The sequence below is a fragment of the Embiotoca jacksoni genome, unplaced genomic scaffold, assembly GCF_022577435.1.
Source record: "Embiotoca jacksoni isolate LCO1_2020_lvr unplaced genomic scaffold, fEmbJac1.0.p SCAF_13, whole genome shotgun sequence".
Taxonomy (NCBI): domain Eukaryota; kingdom Metazoa; phylum Chordata; class Actinopteri; family Embiotocidae; genus Embiotoca; species Embiotoca jacksoni.
In genome coordinates this window covers 13,123,262-13,141,423 of record NW_027185263.1, presented here as the reverse complement: position 1 = coordinate 13,141,423, position 18,162 = coordinate 13,123,262, and the positions used below count along the sequence as shown (strand labels likewise).

Below are 18,162 nucleotides of genomic sequence, written 5' to 3'. Positions count from 1 at the left end.
GGGAGCATTCACTGCTTGTAGTGCTTGAAACATAGAGTAGCCCCCATGAAAGCTAAAGATAGCATTTTGAAAAAAGCAGACAGCAGATTGTGACCAAAAATAATCAATATGGCAAATTAATGTAGGTCCAGATTCCTGGATCCCTTCAGTGTGAGGTCTGCCCCAGGTTATCCTTCCAGTTGGACATGCCTGGGAGGCAACCTTATCAGATGCCCAAACAACCTGAACTGGCTCCTTGCAATTTGAGGGAGAAGTGGTTCTGCTGCCAGCACCTTTCGAATGTCTCCTCTCACAGATCTTAAGGGACAGCCGAGACAAGCTCGAACGGAAGCTTCTTTTTAGCCACTTATAACAGCAATCTTGTTGTTTCAGTCACTGCCCAGGCTTTGAGACTGAGGTGCAGCGTCTGTTGTATTTATGAGTTCCTTCATGTTCTCTTCCCACCACTAAACTACACTGTCAGGTCAGCATTTCACCCTCTGAAAGCAACTCAAGGAAGATGCTTCCTGAAGCTTCTGGCACTTTTGTAAAGTCTTTTTAAGAACAAAATGAAGTCCTTTTCTTCCCTAACCTGTCTATCCACTCCAGAAATCCCTTCCTTGACTAAGTCTCACAGGATTCATAGGTGAGTGTGGCCCAGGCCTGCAACCACAAGGTCAGCCTGTGATTGAAATATGTGCCACCCAGATCAGGACCAATGGTCATGGTGCATTGCCAGTCAGTTCCCTAAGAAATGATGGAAACCCTGGCAGACTGATCTCTAGCTTGAGGGACACTGACCAGGGCAAACACATGCAGAAATTATACCTGTCAGATTGACATGAATTTGTCTTTTGATGTCTGATATCATGACAATAGTCCTTTGACTACAACTCATAATGTGATCAATCTATATCAGTTGTACCCAAGTGAATCTCTCCTTCAGGAAAGACAACAAAAGTATTTATCTTATTCTCATCAAAGGACACTGAATATTTCAGCACACCCATGGCCATGGAAGCTGCTTCGTCTTTGTCCTTAATCAAGCTGATTCAGCCTACACAAGGGGTTCATGTGGAGAAACTGTCCATGACTGCAAATATCTGGACTGGAAAGTGTGTCTATAATTAAAATATCTTAATTTGCAAATTAACTTGTTGGTCTTTTTGTAAGTCACAGGGACACTGATGAGTCCAGAGAAGTCCACACACTAAAACCCTTGGTAATAGTGGATTCAAAAGGTCTGGCCAGAACCGCAGGGAATGCAAACTAATTTGCTGACAAGAATCTTAATGCATTCACCAATGATATATTAGAGATGTTTTAGAAACCTACTCTCTCTCTCTCTCTATATATATATATATATATATGTTTCAAACAGATTGTTGCCAGCATGAGCATAAATAGACACAAAATGCAAGCCATTTTTGTTTCAGTAAAAAGCTTTCCTTGGAAATCCAGCTTGAAACAGACATCACTGGGCAGCATCTCTCCAGAAACGATCCCTCGGCTGTGCATCACAGCAACGGCCACTGGGCATTATTAAAAAGGGATATGTGGGGAAAAATGTTTGCCTCGTCAGCAACTGCCTGGACTTTACCTCATGCCTCATACTGCATGTTAGTTGATTTATCGTTGGGGCAGATTTCTGTGTAATTTTAAGTTCAGCTTTCGAATTCAAAATAGGAAGGAGCCTAAATCTCTGAATAAGAAAATATACTCAAAATAAACACAAAGCCGTCAAGCTTCAGGGAGGAGTGCAAGAAGTAAAAATACAATCTCTGCAAAGATTTATTTTAAATTTTGTATTTCATAAAAAGGGAAGCAACTTCAACTTTCCTGTACAGTTTTGCTACCACCTTCTTATAATAAGAGAGGCTTTTGCATGCATTATCCATCCAGTCTGCTTGGTAGACAAGTGTAAACCTGGTGTTTCAGGGCTGTCACTGCAAGGCTCATAAACACGCTTCTTCTTTTTTAAGATGCAATAAGTATAACAATGAGGTAACAAAGGTTAATAAATTCATGTTTAGACGCTGCTACAAGGAGGAGAGTTGATTGGTAATCAAATTCAAAATATATTACAAAGCCAGTGGGGGGAAAGAAATACTGGAACTGATTTGCAATTTTTCTGGCCACCTCATTTTGCTATGGTTGTCACAATTTACTAAAAGCCTTATGGCAATGAAATGTGTGTTTGAAATGCACATTTAGGCCTACACACTTCTTGAATAGCCTCACTTTCATATGTGGTCAAACGTAGATTTTTTTTTTAATTTTTTTTTTTTTTTTTAATTTTTTTTTTTTTACCGATGGATAAACCGTGTACGTACATGAGTCCTGTCCGAGGTTAAGGTGTCTAGTTAATGGTTTCTAAATTGGGATTCAGTCGGGTTTTTTTTTTTTGTTTTTTTTTTTGGATGGTGAATTTAATGCACTGGCGTATCCCTGTGGTTGCCTAGTAACGCGCTGGCAGTGGGCGCCGTAGAGAGATCTCTATGGTGGGCGCTCCATTAAAACCGTTGGCGCTCCTGACCTTGGCGTCGTGAATGCGCAAAGCACACAGACTGCGCGAAGCAGGAGATAAGAGTGAAGATCTGTGTGTTTGATACCGAAACCGGGGGAAATATTCCACACGCAACCACATTGTCTCATAGCGTAACTGACGGGCATGGTATGGAGGAAATCTCGAGATGGAGCGCGTTTCAGCTTCTGTAAAAGCAGGTGAGTTAACCTCATGATGCTGTTTTCTTTTCTCCTTTTTTTTCCCCCCAATGGGACGAATCTTTGTTCACATTGATCACTGACATCTGGGATAATTGCTTCGTTTACAGCGACTGCTCGCCGATATGTCACGGTGTAACATTTTTTTTAGCCTCGACATTTTTTTTTCCCCATTTTAATCCAATATTACGCCGTCCTAGACCCAGATTAAACAAGCTTCTCAGTCACAACGTGAGGCAGCGCACACACACACACACACACTACAGCAGTTTGTCGATGCTACGTGGGCTGTGGCTTGGTTTTCTCAGTGGGTCCGGATCCTTGCATTCATTAATTTACAAAGGAGTGATCATTATGTTGAGTGCTACCATCATGTTCTCTGGAAGGTTTTTTTTTTTCTTTTTCTACATCCGTCCCTGCTCCTCTTTATTGCTCTGTTAAATTGGGGGGGGAGAGGATTTGGGAAATCCACTAAAACGGGTTTGATCCACACCAGTCGAATTACAAGGGCATCGGGAGCCCTGTACTGATGTCTGACATACTATGCTCCTTCTCAAATGCTTTCATGCCATGGGCCCCCAGGCTACCTCAATCCAATCGATAAGATGTTGTCCCAGAGATTTTTATTAGTGGTGAATTGGGTGTTGATTTGTGCGCCTGTCAATGATGTAGGTGTAGAGATAGTAATGGTGGGGGTGAAACATGATTCTAGCAATTGTTTTAATGGGTCTATAACTGGGATCAAGCCGGTCAAAATGGGAATTAAAGTCTCAGGAAATCAGGTATTTTCACTCAAACCACCACAGTGGTGCACAAACATCTGGCAGATGCAAAATAGTGCATTAGAGGAAAATGTTATGGTTGTCATGCATTTTTTTTTTTTTTTTTTTTTTTTTTTTTTTTGACATACCACTCAGTTACTGAGTTCTGGGCATGTCGCCAGTCTAAATTGCCCAATAACTTGCAGTGTATCAAACTTGACTGAGTGATGGCTCACTTTTATTACATGGCCCATTTGGTGTGAGCCATAAAGCGTTTACCCACATCTGTCCCATCGCAGACCACAAGAAGTTAGAAAAAGCCAGCTGCTTTGACTGTCTGCAGTGACGTCAGTAAAATATAACAGGCATTTAATGGAACTACCTTTGCTTTACTCCGTTATAGAAGTTTGATCTGATGTCAGACAGCGAAAACATGCAAATCAGTTCATAATAATACCACGCATGGGTCATTTAAGAGGGAATGCCACTCCTTTTAAGAATTCATATTATGCCTTTGATCTACAGCAGCCCCAGCAGTGTCTCTTTTTTTTTTTACTGGCAGGACTGCTTCTCAAACTAGAGAGACAACTAACCAAGCCTGACTGTTGAGACCCATTGTAGAGCCTGTTACCGCTAATTTCATAATTGATCATGATTTCACAGCAGCTTTTGCGAACAGAGAGGCTTTTTCACCTCCAAATGGATCCAAATGATTTATTATCTGTGTCACTTTCAAACCAGAAGACGTACCCTGATCCACAGAAAGAAAGAAAAAAATCAGGTTCTCTATCTTTTCCATTTTAATGTCTTGGGAGCTGTACATCATTGTCCTGTAAAAGATAGGGGATAGAACAAGTCTTGTCCCCCTTTTGGCTATAGGGAACATTCATGACTGCTAATTAATACAGACAATGCTGGCCTGGGGCAGGGATGTACAATGTTCCTCAAATGAAGCTCTGTGATAGTGCTTGAATCACACTTATCTGATTTGTCTCTTTGCTTGGAAATGGGCAAACTGTAACGCTGCTCATATGAGGCAATACGCTGCACCTGCAAAAAGACAGAACAAGCTGCCTTTATTTGTGTTTATGCTCCTGCTAGTGTAAACAAAAGGTTGCAGATAAAGAGAAAAGCCAATGCACCACATCTGTGGTTAATTGGTTTCTCTTATTAGTAGGACAAACCTGTCCCCTGTCTTAATAGATGGCTTTATCGCATTAGAAATAGAGCTATTTAGCTGCAGTGTTTGACAAAGCTCAAGGCAGTATTCATCAATAAATCTGATAAGGTTAACAAGCTTGTTTTTGCTTTGTTCATTGACAGTGTATGCTTACTTCTATCTATAAGGACGGGGAGCAGTTTGGATTACAAAGTAGTTAAATAGAAGAACAACACAGTTTGTTCTCTGTAGGTCTCCATGGGTGAGCTTACATGTGGTATCTTATTGGATACGCACATCTGATGGGGTGACTGTGTGTTCTCCTGTTTATTGGAGCGTGCACACTGATAAGCCAGTAACTAGTTATCAACTTGTCATTGCACAGAGGCTCCGGCAACTGTGTTTGGGTTAGGAAACAGATTATGTACATGCATTAAATAAATATTGTATCTTTCAGTTCAGTATGACTAACAGATTTAAAGATTCAGGACTTTTTTACTTGATGTAGAATCAACAGGATTTAATTTATGACTTCCATTGTGTCTGTTTTGCAGATAAGGAGTTCTGCTTTATTTCTAAATCTGTAAAAATAAAATCTAGTCTTTAAAATTAGTCAAACAGATTCAAAGCTGCATGAATACTCTTAGCTTCCACTTTCTTCTCAGTAACTAACAATTTGTGTTTGCTGAAAGAAGTGCAAATTGCAGCGAAGGTAGACTACAACAAATTAAACTCTCGAATAGAAGTGTCAAAGGATCCTTCTCTTCTGAAATGTAACTCAAATTGTGCTCTGCTACCTATGCCTTCCACAAGTCTCTTGGTTAGCCTGCAATTACTTTGCTTTATGAGCAGGGTTTTGGTGCCAGTGTGGTCCCATCAGACGTGTTTGTTCTGGGAACGTTCAGCACTTCCATTATGCATCTTCATGTCAGTAGCTGAGAGTTGCTTAGATGTACTGAAAGATACAAGAAAAGATCAAAAATCTCTATTCATGATTTGAGCATTTTTAAATATATTAAACATCACAATCAAGTGGAGAGATTTTTATTCCCAGTGCGTGTGTTCTTTTAATCTTAAAGGTTTGCCTTTCTCTGCTGTTCACTTTGTTGCTTTTACATAAGAAAAGGGGTGCTTAACACATTTTATCTTGAGATGCTTTCTGAGCGTCACTCCAACTTCACAGCAGATGTGTTTTTCATATACGCCTCCTCCAGCAATACATAAAGATCAGTATTCAGTAATGTGCTCATGCACAAGCATAAATTTGTACCTTTTAGGACAATCTGTTTCAAAAAGGTTATCAGCAAGCAAATTTGAAATATGTATTAAGAGCCCAAGATACTGGAGGAGGGTGGAACTTTAGATTTCTTTCACTGTTTTCTCAGATTATGATGTTTTCTGGTCTAATTTTTCTGATGGTCTTGTTTTCAGGTCTGTATGCACTGCAATGAAAAGTGGAAGTGGGGGCGGTCCATACCTGGCTGAGGAGTACTTGGATTTGATAACTGTCGGATCTGAAGGCGCAGTGAGTGATGTCTGTTTGACAGGGTCAGTGCAAAGGGACTGAACAGACACTACAGTGTGCATTTGTGTTGTCCAAGGGCACTGTCTTGCCCAGACCATGTGGCTGGCTACATTTAGAGACCATCTGTTGCCTGCACACCTGCTACATCAGCAAGGGACTGCAACCATCACCCACTGTGCTCTTCTTTGGTGGATATTATGTTCCTGCTGGTCATTGACCAAGGCAACAAGCCAGAAATTCTACCCAACTGTGACCACTCAGTTTGGGAAACTGCGAGGCCTCAGGGTTCCCGTGCCCAGTGAGGTCCTCAGGCCCGTTGATCAGTATCTCGGGGTCCCCTATGCTGCTCCGCCTGTGGGTGAGAAGCGTTTCATGCCCCCCGAGCAGCCCTCCTCTTGGTCAGGTGTCAAGAATGCCACCCACTTCATGCCTGTGTGCCCTCAGAACATCCACAACACCGTGCCAGAGATCATGATGCCCATATGGTTCACCTATAACCTGGACACAGTAGCCACATACATTCAGGATCAGAGCGAGGACTGTTTATATCTAAACATCTACGCTCCGACAGAGGATGGTGAGTTGGTGTGGTAAAATGGACAGCAATGACTTCCCATGTCCATTGATCATCGTTATCGTGGCCCCGTTGTCGTCCTGTGATCATCATAAACCATGTGCGTGACCACTGCTCATGTCATTGCTGCCATCAAAGGCTGATTTACCATCCAAAGCATCATTGTATGACATGTTGTCATTATATTAATAAGCAGGAAATTACTTGGTATCTATGGCAACTGAGGATGCTGCCCCGATGCTGCTGCATTGATAGATACACATAAAGAATCATGAGTAAAGATAAATATACGTAGAGATGTGCTTCTTTTCACACTAACAGACATCCAGTGAAATATTACTGAGGTATTGTTCAACTGCTGGATTTATCAATAATTTTCAGCTTTTAAAATGATGAGCCAAGCATATTTACCTGTCACCTCCGACCATGAAAGGTAATGGTGAAGATTACTTAGAAGATCTAGTAAAGCTAGCGGACACATTTTCATGTTTTGCTCAAAAATACTTTATATTACTGAATCACTGCTTTGTTCAGACAGTACGTCTGTTGGGGACCAATTAGTGAGGTACAAGAGTCAACTGTCTATTGCATGCTGAACCCTTTCCTATTTCTGTAACTACTAGAACTGAGAAATGAACCAGCAAGGGAACATTTTGTGAGTGTGCTGTTAATCTGTAGATTAGCAGAACAATGTAATACCGCAGTAAAGCTTTATGTTCTCTAAATCTAGTGTTGACAAACAGATTTCTGTAATCCAGGTTTATTCAATACATCAATTAAACATGGTGTCTGAGAATATATTACCTCCCTCTCAAGCATTTGGCATGACACAGAAAAAAATCTAATTCAGCATTCAAAGTTGAACCGTGCTCAGCTCGTGTAGGTACACACGCCACTCTTTGACTGGCTTTTCTATGGTAGCTTAGCAACAACCGATAAACAGCTTGCTTGCTTGAGAGGTTGCTGTCCAAAATGGTGCAGCCCACATTTTATAAAGACCCTCGCCTTAGTGCTGCCTGTCGGCCTCCTCACCTGGCACACAAACAGGTTAATTAAATTGCATATTTATATCCCTATTTCAGTGGAAAATGCATAAACCTTTTGTTCTATACATTTTCAATTCTTCAGACCTTCTCATTGTTTATTTAAAATGCACCTCAGGCATTCAGCAACTTTATGATTTGTTTCACTGATGTGAAACCTGTTCTCATTGGATATCCAACAGTCTTTTTGCCATGTCAAATTAAAGAGCGTTTTTCTGAAATTGTACCTATTTATAATAAATTTTTGTGGCTTGATGCCCATATAAGTCTGAATTTATTCATTAATAAACCATATACTTGATATTTCCACTGAGTAGTTGGCAGTGGTTTACCTGAAAAATGGACATGACAGTTGTAGACAAAGATCATTAACAAAGACAGATGTACCACTTCAATCACAGTTATTAAAGCATTCAGCATTATGTGTATGTGCATGTGTATGGACATACACACAAAATGCCATTCCTTACAAATATCTAACAAAGAACAACAATTTGTTTTCTTGCTCAAAACCGTATTATAAACACTTATTATTTTGTAACAGTCAGAATCGTGTTGTACATCTCTAAAGATTTTACATAATGCCATCTACCTTTTGTAGAAGAGAAATTCTGAATCTTATTCTACCTCAGTTTGATAAAACAATATATAAGAGGCACAGTCAACCATGCTATTTTGAAATCTGGTCTTCTTTTTTTCCTTATGTGAATCCCAGGGAGCCAACACAAGAAAAAGGGGGCGGCTTTTTCACATGCTGAGACTCATATATCTGAAGGTATTTTTAAGACCTCAAAGTCTTGATGCATGGAATCTTTTAGTTTCAAATCCTGTTGCGGTTTTTATTTTCCTGAGGAACTCTAATAGCTTCTTTTCTTTTGAGTGGAATAATAAAAATGTTGTTGTCTGATTAATGATTACATACTTTTGCTGTTACTGCATCTCATGTCCTGAATTGAGCACTGTTGCAATCCTCTCCGTAAGTGCTACATCTCTATTGCCATGTGCATTGATCCACAGATTACATTATCTCCTTATCTGTCTTATAGTCCCTTCTGAAGACAGTCATTAGTCAATATAATAAATTGGCCCCAAAACATGAACTATAGATTTTCAAAAAAAAAGAAAAGAAAATGGTTTCTATTTTAGCTCACACCAAAAGACAGCAAGAGCTCAGTGCAGTGCATGCTTCTCAGTTGAAATATACTCTTAAGTCTAAAACATCTTTTTTTTTTTTACTTGTGCTTGCATATTTGTACGCTTAACAGGTTATTATAGCATTTTCTTTTCAACTGAGTTGAAAGTTTAATTAATATGTTTTCCTCCTTCTATCAAATCCAGTATATTATAGCTATGTTGCAGAGCACAAACATGCTTTGTCAAACACGTATCAATTCTGTTATTATTCATACACCCTTGCCAGAGTGTATTTACCATGCATTTTCTGATTGTCATTACAGCTTCCAAACCATAGGCCTACCACCCTGCCTTGCTTCTGGGCACATTTCCTATGCTGTATTTTCCCATACCTCATACTGAACAGTTGGGATATAAAGTTTTAGTAACAGTGCTCCATTAATTCTCCATTTCATTACTGGTGTTTGCTCAGCATGTGTGTGTCTCTGTGTGTGTGTGTGTTGACGCTGCAGATATAAGGGACTCTGAAGCGCGACCTGTGATGGTCTACATCCACGGAGGCTCCTACATGGAGGGCACGGGGAACATGATGGACGGCAGCGTCTTGGCCAGTTACGGGAACGTTGTTGTCGTCACGCTCAACTACAGAATTGGAATACTAGGTGACGACAACAACACGGTGCATGTGGTAATTTTTAATGGTGTTTCAAATGGGTGTTTAGCCCTGTTTAATCGAAGAGAACAAACTGCCACATTATTTTCTACTTGCTGTTATTAGTCTATAAAAAAATTTTTTTTAAAAGTGGTGACATGAGGGGAAAATGTAGAGAAAAACAGTTTCAGAAGACTTTGATGTTGGTAGCATTGCTTTATTTGCATACAAATGACAAGAGGAAAAACAATGCAAAAGCTTATTATGCCTTGTCCGTGTTACTCAAAATTTGTTTTATATCCATTCTCAAAACATAATTCATCTTCCTTTATATGGATTCATCTAATCTGTAATGGATTGTCAGCCGTTCTTGAAAGTAAAATGATTTGAATACAGTACTGAGGGATGCAACATTCAGAGGCATTCACAAGGTCAAGAGTTTTTTGTTTACCCATGTTTAACATTCAAAACAGTAAGGTATTTAGATGAGACCTGACAAGGGAATAAGTAATAGGAACAATTGTATGAGCACCAGTGACATCGGTGAGGCTTTATGCAATTCATTGAAAGAAATCCAAGTAAAAGGTTTGTTTAGTCATGCAATGTTAAATGTAATAAAGACCCTGTTCTGAGCGGAGCCTTCAGATTTGATGAGAAGAGCTCTGATCACTTCCTGAGGGCCGCCGCTGTTTGGAGAATATTACAAGGAGTTGACTGAAGTGTAGCGGTGAGAGAGCAAAGACATATTTAAACCTGAGGGGGGGAACAGTGCCGGTTCATTCAGATGCCCTGCTGAGCTACAGTTTTAGATCAAAGCTGGGACACATACTGTAGAGATCTGCTTCAGCACTGTCTCTATTGTCTCTCTGAATACACCAGGCTTCCTCAGTACTGGTGACCAAGCAGCCAAAGGAAACTACGGACTCCTGGACCAGATTCAAGCTCTGCGCTGGATAAGCAAAAACATTGGTTACTTCGGAGGAGACCCAGGTCGCATCACGGTTTTTGGATCTGGAATTGGCGCTTCCTGTGTCAGTCTGCTCACACTGTCCCACCACTCAGAGGGTAAGAATCTGCAGTATTTTAAAGTTGTCTCTGACTTTGATCAGTCTATATTTTCTCTGTTTTTATCTAAAGTAAACGCAATGTAAGTATGCATGAACCTAACATTTAAAAGTTCATCTTCTCAATCAGATTAATATTTATCTTTTCAAACAGTTAAACACTTTTTTTTGTTCATTTTTGAAAGTGTGGCTCCAAATGGTCCGGTGGGGAGATGAATTGTTATGATATAGGAGTAGGGTAAAGGGGTATTTGTAAAGTAAGTGATTGCTTTTGTTCCCCTCTATTCAATCTAATCAGACTAAAAGCACTGCCTCTTAAAATGTGAAGCTCTTAAAGAAACCTACTGGCATTATAAAGTTTTCAGCACGTCATCAGGATCACCTGTGACCATCACTTTTTACTATTCAAACTGATTTATATTTCAGTCGCTCAGCCTCAGATGCGTTTACCCTTGTTTACCTGCCTGTAGTGTTCAAACATGATAAAAAAAAAAAAAAATACCAGCAGTTTTGGTGCATTGGTCTTCTGTCATTGCAAAACCTTGAGTGAAGACACTGTATACCAAAGACATGGCATGACGATGAAGCAGGACTTGACAAAAGTCAACATTTTTCAGATATTCTCTGTAAATGCTGATTCTTTTTTCCACAGATATTTTTGGTAGATCTGTCCTTGAAAATGACATTTTTATCCAGATTTCTCCACAGATTTATGCGATCTACAATTGTAATACTACTTTTGAAATGACAATTTCTGTTAATTTGAATTTAAATAAATATACCTGGTATTTAAATTCAGAATCTGGTATCTAACACCCACTGAAAAGAAAAACAGATAACATTAAAAGATGTCATTTGATGAATACTTCTCCAAAGCTCCCTGAGAGAATCAAAGATGTGTATTTCAATATGGGTTGACCACTGGAGACCGAGCCTCTTATCTTTGCCGTATTATTGCCCTGGTTCGCCCATTGATGCTGGACAAAATCACAAGAAGGGCAGAAAGTGTGTGTTTTCATCAATGTCAGGGAGGCTGCGGCAGCTGTCCTTTGTGAGGTTTGTATTGGATGTCCTAGCTCGGCTGCAGCAAATGCACAAAGACCTCCGGCTGTCTTTGAAGTAGACTAGCTAGCTGCTGCCCCCAAAAAAAGAACTGAAATAAATGACAGCAAAGGAGGGAGAAAGTGACACTGTCCCTGCACTCTTTTTCCAGCGACTCTTACGCCTTAACCTCAGCGAAGTGTGTTCTGAGTTGATGCATATCGTGTCGTTTTTAGTTGGTAGATACAAAATCCCTGGAGACAGAGGTGACGCACTACATATAAACAATTCAACAGCGTGTTTACTGTATCAACATTGAAGGATCAGGGTTACTGCATATTCAGCGCTATGCACACACACACTCCGCCGCACAGTTGGCATCAGCAGTCTGTGAAAGCCACGCAGCTTGTTAGACACACAGTATTAACGATTCCACAATTACAGTACGTGTGTGAATGGAGGGAAAACTGCACTTCCTGACTGAAACAATGTTGCAAATTGATCGTTAATTTGAAGTGCTCTCACTGTGATGTGCATCAAGGAGACACCACATGAAACAAAAGACGAGGATCAGCAGGGAAAAGCTTGAATTTCCGGCATTTTCATGACTTTAAAACAAGAGCAGAAGCCAGCATCCCATTACCAGTTCATCTCTCCTAGCAGCTGCTTTATTGAGCAGCTTCTCACCAGCTCAACCGTGTGGCCTTATCATTGTTTGTGCTGCTTCATCCTCCTGACTAGTAATCAAAGGGCATCACATGTGGCCTTTTTTGCTTTTGTTTGCCTACATTTTGTGTTGCAAAAAGCCTTGGATTCCATTGTGAATAGAAATTAGTGTAAAGTGAATCATGTATTTTCCCGGGGCAGTTCAGAATACTAATAACACTAATGATTTAGTGCGTTAACCACTGTTCTCTGGGCCTTTGTCCTGTCTCTTTTTGTCTTGAATTTTGTGTCCGAAGGTTTGTTCCACAGAGCCATCATCCAGAGTGGTTCAGCGCTGTCCAGCTGGGCTGTCAACTACCAACCAGTCAAGTATACTCGCATGCTCGCTGAGAGGGTTGGCTGCAACGTGTTGGACACTGTTGATATGGTCTCCTGCCTGCAGAAGAAGAGTGCTAAGGAGTTGGTCGAGCAAGATATCCAGGCTGCCCGATACCGCGTTGCCTTCGGCCCCGTAATCGACGGAGACGTCATCCCCGATGACCCGGAGATCCTGATGGAGCAGGGCGAGTTCCTTAACTATGACATAATGCTGGGTGTTAATCAGGGGGAGGGACTGCGCTTTGTGGAGAACGTGATGGACCTGGAGGACGGCGTGTCTGGCAGCGACTTTGACTTTGCTGTGTCAGACTTTGTGGACAGTTTGTATGGCTACCCAGAAGGGAAGGACACACTGAGAGAGACAATTAAATTCATGTACACAGACTGGGCTGACAAGGACAACCCGGAGACCAGGAGGAAGACCCTAGTTGCCCTCTTCACCGACCACCAGTGGGTGGAGCCATCGGTGGTGACAGCTGACCTACATGCCCGCTACGGCTCGCCCACTTACTTCTACGCCTTCTACCACCACTGCCAGAGTCTCATGAAGCCGGTGTGGTCAGACTCAGCACACGGAGACGAGGTGCCTTATGTGTTTGGCATCCCCATGGTGGGCCCGACTGATCTGTTCCCCTGCAACTTCTCCAGGAATGACATCATGCTCAGCGCCGTGGTCATGACTTACTGGACCAACTTTGCAAAGAGCGGGTGAGTAACAGTAAATCCTTATTTACATTGTTGCAATGCATTAGATTCTCATTCAGTACCTAATTTTATATTCTTGTCTTGGCTTACAAATGGTTGCAGTGTTGGTGTGTGACATAAGTGGCCTCAGTTGTGCAGCCCTGTGTTGAAATGTTCAACCTCTAACTTCTGCTACAGTTACATGTTTTTAATCACAGTTATTAAAGGACTAATAATTAATATTCAGACTTAAGCAGTGCCTTGTAATTAATTATAGCCTGAACTCCCACTGCGATGTCATCCAGTCTTATCTGCTCTTTTCCTTTATCAGCTCACAAAAATATGAAAACTCGTGGGTCCGTTTTTATTGATTCATATGAATTATGTAACATCATAAGTTAGATTTACACACATTTGCTTCCCTTTGCTGTAATTAATTTAGCCTCACTATAAATTTAAAAAGAACCTCCTAAATGTTGCACCCATATTTAAGGACTTACTTATTTCACTGCAGACATAATGCCAAATGTTAAAAATCAGGCTCCAGTGTATCATCACATCAGCTGCACACATCATTAATGCCACCTTTTTAAAGAGCCAATGTCATGTTTAGGCTTCTGTAAAATCTTCTTTAATGCACATATCAAAGTTTCATCATTTTGGCTGGACCTTCTAAAGGATGTGGAGCTTAATATTTACAGTTTAATTCACATAAATGTTTAAAGAAGGTCCTCATTGTTTAACAAAAAGTTTATGTTAAAGTGAACCTTTGAAGAGACAGTTAAGGTGTATTCTAGGAGCTTAAGCCAACTCTACTGTGATTTGTGCTTTCAAGAAGGAGTGACGCAAATTCTTAGTAGAGAAATATATCGACTACACACTCTATACCCATGTTTGATTGTAATAACAGTGTTGTTATAGAAACAGTCAAACTAGTGTTAAGCATAGATTAACTTCTCCTTTATATTTCATCTTTCCTTCTGGCAGTTTAGCATTTACATTGATTTTACAATGAGACAGAGACATTATTTATATATCTATCTTCGGTGTATCTATCCAGAGTTTTCCTTTGGGTATCTCTATGTATTTTGCGCAACAGAAGACTTTTGTAAAGTTTTCCAGTTTTCAACAAATGAGAGTTTATTACCGGAGACAAGCTACGGTCTGATGTTGACCTCAAATTACACTGATACTGATACAGCTCGGTGTTGAAAGTGCAATAGAGCGGAAGCTGTGCATCGCTCCTTCTGACAGCTTGTTTTGCACTTTGTCATGCAAAGGGAAAGATTCGCCGGGTGTTTTTGAAGATAAGAGACACCTAAGTGAGTTGCACTGTAGTGGAGGACTCCACTGCTGCATTGCCGGATTTGCCTGCATACTGAGTGCGTAGCTGCCGTGAATCTTAGAGGACGATGACCCGAGCAGTAGGCGAGCGCACAGCACAGGTCACTGCAGGCTGCTGTGTCAGTGTGTAGGACTGAGGGAATGCTGAGCCCTTGAGGAGAGTTCGTGATATTACATTATGTTGACCTGTTTTTTACTCCTTTTTCTGTTTTACAACTTAATGGAAAAGCATGTTTCCTTATGAAGTCAGAATGGCAATATTGCAGCTGGTCTGAGCAATGTGGTTGAAATCATTATTGCGGTATTGATGCAGATGTTTGCGAATAATGTTCCACTTTGCGTGTCCGGTGTTACATTTTGTTTTCGTTCCTTTTTTCTGTTTTGACAACCAAATATCCTCATGAATAAATAAAATCATATCATGGCAATATGATCCTGCTGAATGTTGACAAGTATTGAATTGGATACAGCACGAATGCTGTCATTTAGATTTCCTCCAACACACTTGTCTCGTTTGTAACCCAACTTTTCTGTGATGTGTTTATAGGGATCCGAACAAGCCAGTGCCACAGGACACCAAGTTCATCCACACCAAGGCCAACCGCTTCGAAGAGGTAGCCTGGTCTAAGTACGACCCATTTGACCAGCTGTACTTGCACATCGGCCTGAAGCCTCGTATCCGCGATCACTACCGTGCCACCAAAGTGGCTTTCTGGAAACATCTGGTGCCCCATCTCTACAACCTCCATGACATGTTCCATTACTCCTCCACCACCACCAAGGTCACCCCACTGGATCCCACCCAGTCCGACGGGAAGAAAATCATCGGCACCGGGCGGCCTCCCGTATCCACTGCTCACAGCGACGGAGAAGGAGGGAGAGAGATGGGTCCTCTGATCATGCCCAACCCCAGAGATTACTCAACAGAGCTCAGCGTCACTATCGCTGTGGGGGCGTCACTGCTCTTCCTCAACGTCCTGGCCTTCGCCGCTCTGTACTACCGCAAGGACAAGCGCAGTCGCCAGGACATGTCTCAGCAGCCCAGTCCTCAGCGGGACAGCAAAGGTAACAACGCGAGCCACACCACCACAATAGATGAGACCCTGTCATCCCAGCAAAGGAACCAGTGTGAGGCCCTTCACAATCCCCTCCATCTCTCGCCCAGCTTGGACTACACACTCAGTCAGCGCCGCTCCCCCGACGACATCCCTCTGATGACCCCCAACAACATCACCATGATCCCCAACTCCCTAATGGGCCTCTCCAACATGAGTCCATACAGCACCTTCCCTGCTGGTTACAGCTCCGCTGGTCTGCCCAGCACCCACTCTACCACACGAGTATAATCTGGCTGGGGATGGAGATGAGAAATGTGACGTACCTGAAACATGGAAATGTAAAGCTGTATCTAGGATGTGTAGGTAAAATAGGATTGAATATGTTTGTTCTGTCTTTTCCGAAGGTGTACAACCGCCGACATCCTGCCTTTGCGCTCTCATAATAGGAAGTCTAACTGCAAAGTCATTTTATAATAATCATTGTCAAAGGCAGTCAAAAAGAAAAGTTGCATTTCATTTTCCACTTTGGCTTTTTTGGAACTTTGCCTAGCAAGAACTTAGTATAATGTTTATACAGTTGGATTTGTATGGGAAGTTTTTCTTACTCTGTGATATCTATTTTGATCTCGTGGAACAAAGGGACATTACAACTTGTGGTGGACAGAGATGAGATCTGGGGAAAGCAAAATAGCAGTATTATTATGACTATTATCAAGCTATTTTATACATATTTCTCATGGTACATTGCCTATTATGAAAATGTATTTTTACTGTAATTACTTTAAAAATGCCTTGTACGTTGCTTACATAAGGAATAACTGGAATCATAATACATTGAACTTTTACTCAAATACTGGTCACACATGGTGAAAAAATGTCCAGTTTATCCAAAATGTTCCTATCTGGTATTGTAAAATATAGCACTCGTGTGTGCGTGGGCTTGTGTGGGTGTGTGAGCGTGTGGATGGGTGAACGCTGCAGTACAAAAATGTAAATTAGGCATTGTTTGGAATTAACCCTTCAGTTTTGCATATGTAGTGTTGTGTAATCTATTGTAGTCTATTTGATCCTTGCTATATTTTTTGGTTGACGTGCTTATGATTTTTTTGCTTAGTACACTGTAGGGAATACTATAACTTCTGCTTCACTATAAAAAGAGATTCGCTTAAAGATGTGTTTTCCTACTCTAACCAGCTCATGGTTCTTTTGGCTTGGCTTGTTTGTACAGAATAAACCTAGATCAACATTTTATTTGTTGTTTGTTTATGAATACTGTAAGGTCTTCGGAAAGATGACTGTAATTACATTGTAATTGTATGTATACCGATTCAATTATTCACATTTAAAAAGGAGTTTTATGGAACTGTATAGCTTATCGCTCCTTCTCCATGTGGTTTGGACCCCGTGCATACCAAGTTATATCTAGGGGTCATCCTTTACTGAGTGGACATGATGGACATCGAGCTTTGAGATCTGATTTCTTTGAACTGATCATACCATTGTTTAATCTAAATGAGACAACTATTAAAAGATTTTTGGACCTAAAGATGACTCTTGTCACACATTGGGATTTGATCTCACTTTATATGATTCAGAGACTAAATGTGTGAAATGCAATCTTCACGTACACAGTGTCTCGGTCAGGTTTAACCTTGGAATAATCCACTGATTTTACACCTGCCTGTTCACAGCTTTTGGGGTGTTTTGTGGCACCGGAGGAAGCTGATTAAAAGAAATCTGATAAAAGCAGACGACTACAAATTGGAAAATCTGGGGATGTGGGGTTTGAAAGATGTGAGTTCACCAGACCTCTGTAACCAACTTTTCATCTCTGCTTGAGGCTGGCAGTGAGATGCTACATAAGCTGCTTTTAGTACAGCAACACGCCTGAACCTCCAACTGAACTGTTGGTGGGTGAGTTGCAGAAATTTCAATCATTTTTAAACTGTCCATGGCAACGCATCTAGCTGTGTTACAGCTGTTTAAAGCTGTAGCAGCGGAGTCCACTTAAAATGTCAGAAATATAAAGAAGTTATCTTTGGAATAAATGCAGTTCAGTTAGTTCAGGTTTAATCAAGATTATATGTGTTGTCTTCCTCTTTAAAATGAAAACCATTGTTAAATTTCATCCCTCAATAGTTGTATCACCACAGCCTAATTGGTCAGTAGTTTATGTAAACTACCTTTTCAATATACTTACATACTTACAGTATAACTTACATTACTTAGTTTCTTTGTTAACATTATGACTATTTAAAACTGTTTTATCACTTATCATTATTCTTGGAGACTATAACTTACATAATCTCATTTAAAGCTGTCAGACACTACAGACATTCACCAAGTCACTTATTCACCAATAAGACACTGATGAAT

General features: G+C 40.8%; 1 protein-coding gene across 6 annotated transcripts; it reads left to right on the top strand.

The window, feature by feature from the left end:
- Window positions 1-2,471: 2,471 nt before the first annotated feature.
- Window positions 2,472-17,332, top strand: LOC138196552 (neuroligin-3-like). 6 transcript variants are annotated; one of them, XM_069146687.1, is made up of 7 exons: window positions 2,472-2,703; window positions 6,055-6,725; window positions 8,481-8,540; window positions 9,412-9,561; window positions 10,431-10,616; window positions 12,619-13,408; window positions 15,276-17,332. In XM_069146687.1, exons 2-7 carry the CDS (start codon window positions 6,245-6,247, stop codon window positions 16,072-16,074), a joined length of 2,466 nt encoding a protein of 821 aa, XP_069002788.1. In that variant the 5' UTR covers window positions 2,472-2,703; window positions 6,055-6,244; the 3' UTR covers window positions 16,075-17,332. The 6 variants fall into 6 exon arrangements, with proteins under 6 accessions (XP_069002788.1, XP_069002789.1, XP_069002791.1 ...); XM_069146690.1 differs by having other exon boundaries at window positions 2,474-2,703; window positions 6,055-6,148; XM_069146689.1 differs by having other exon boundaries at window positions 2,474-2,703; window positions 6,055-6,171.
- The last annotated feature ends 830 nt before the right edge of the window (window positions 17,333-18,162 follow it).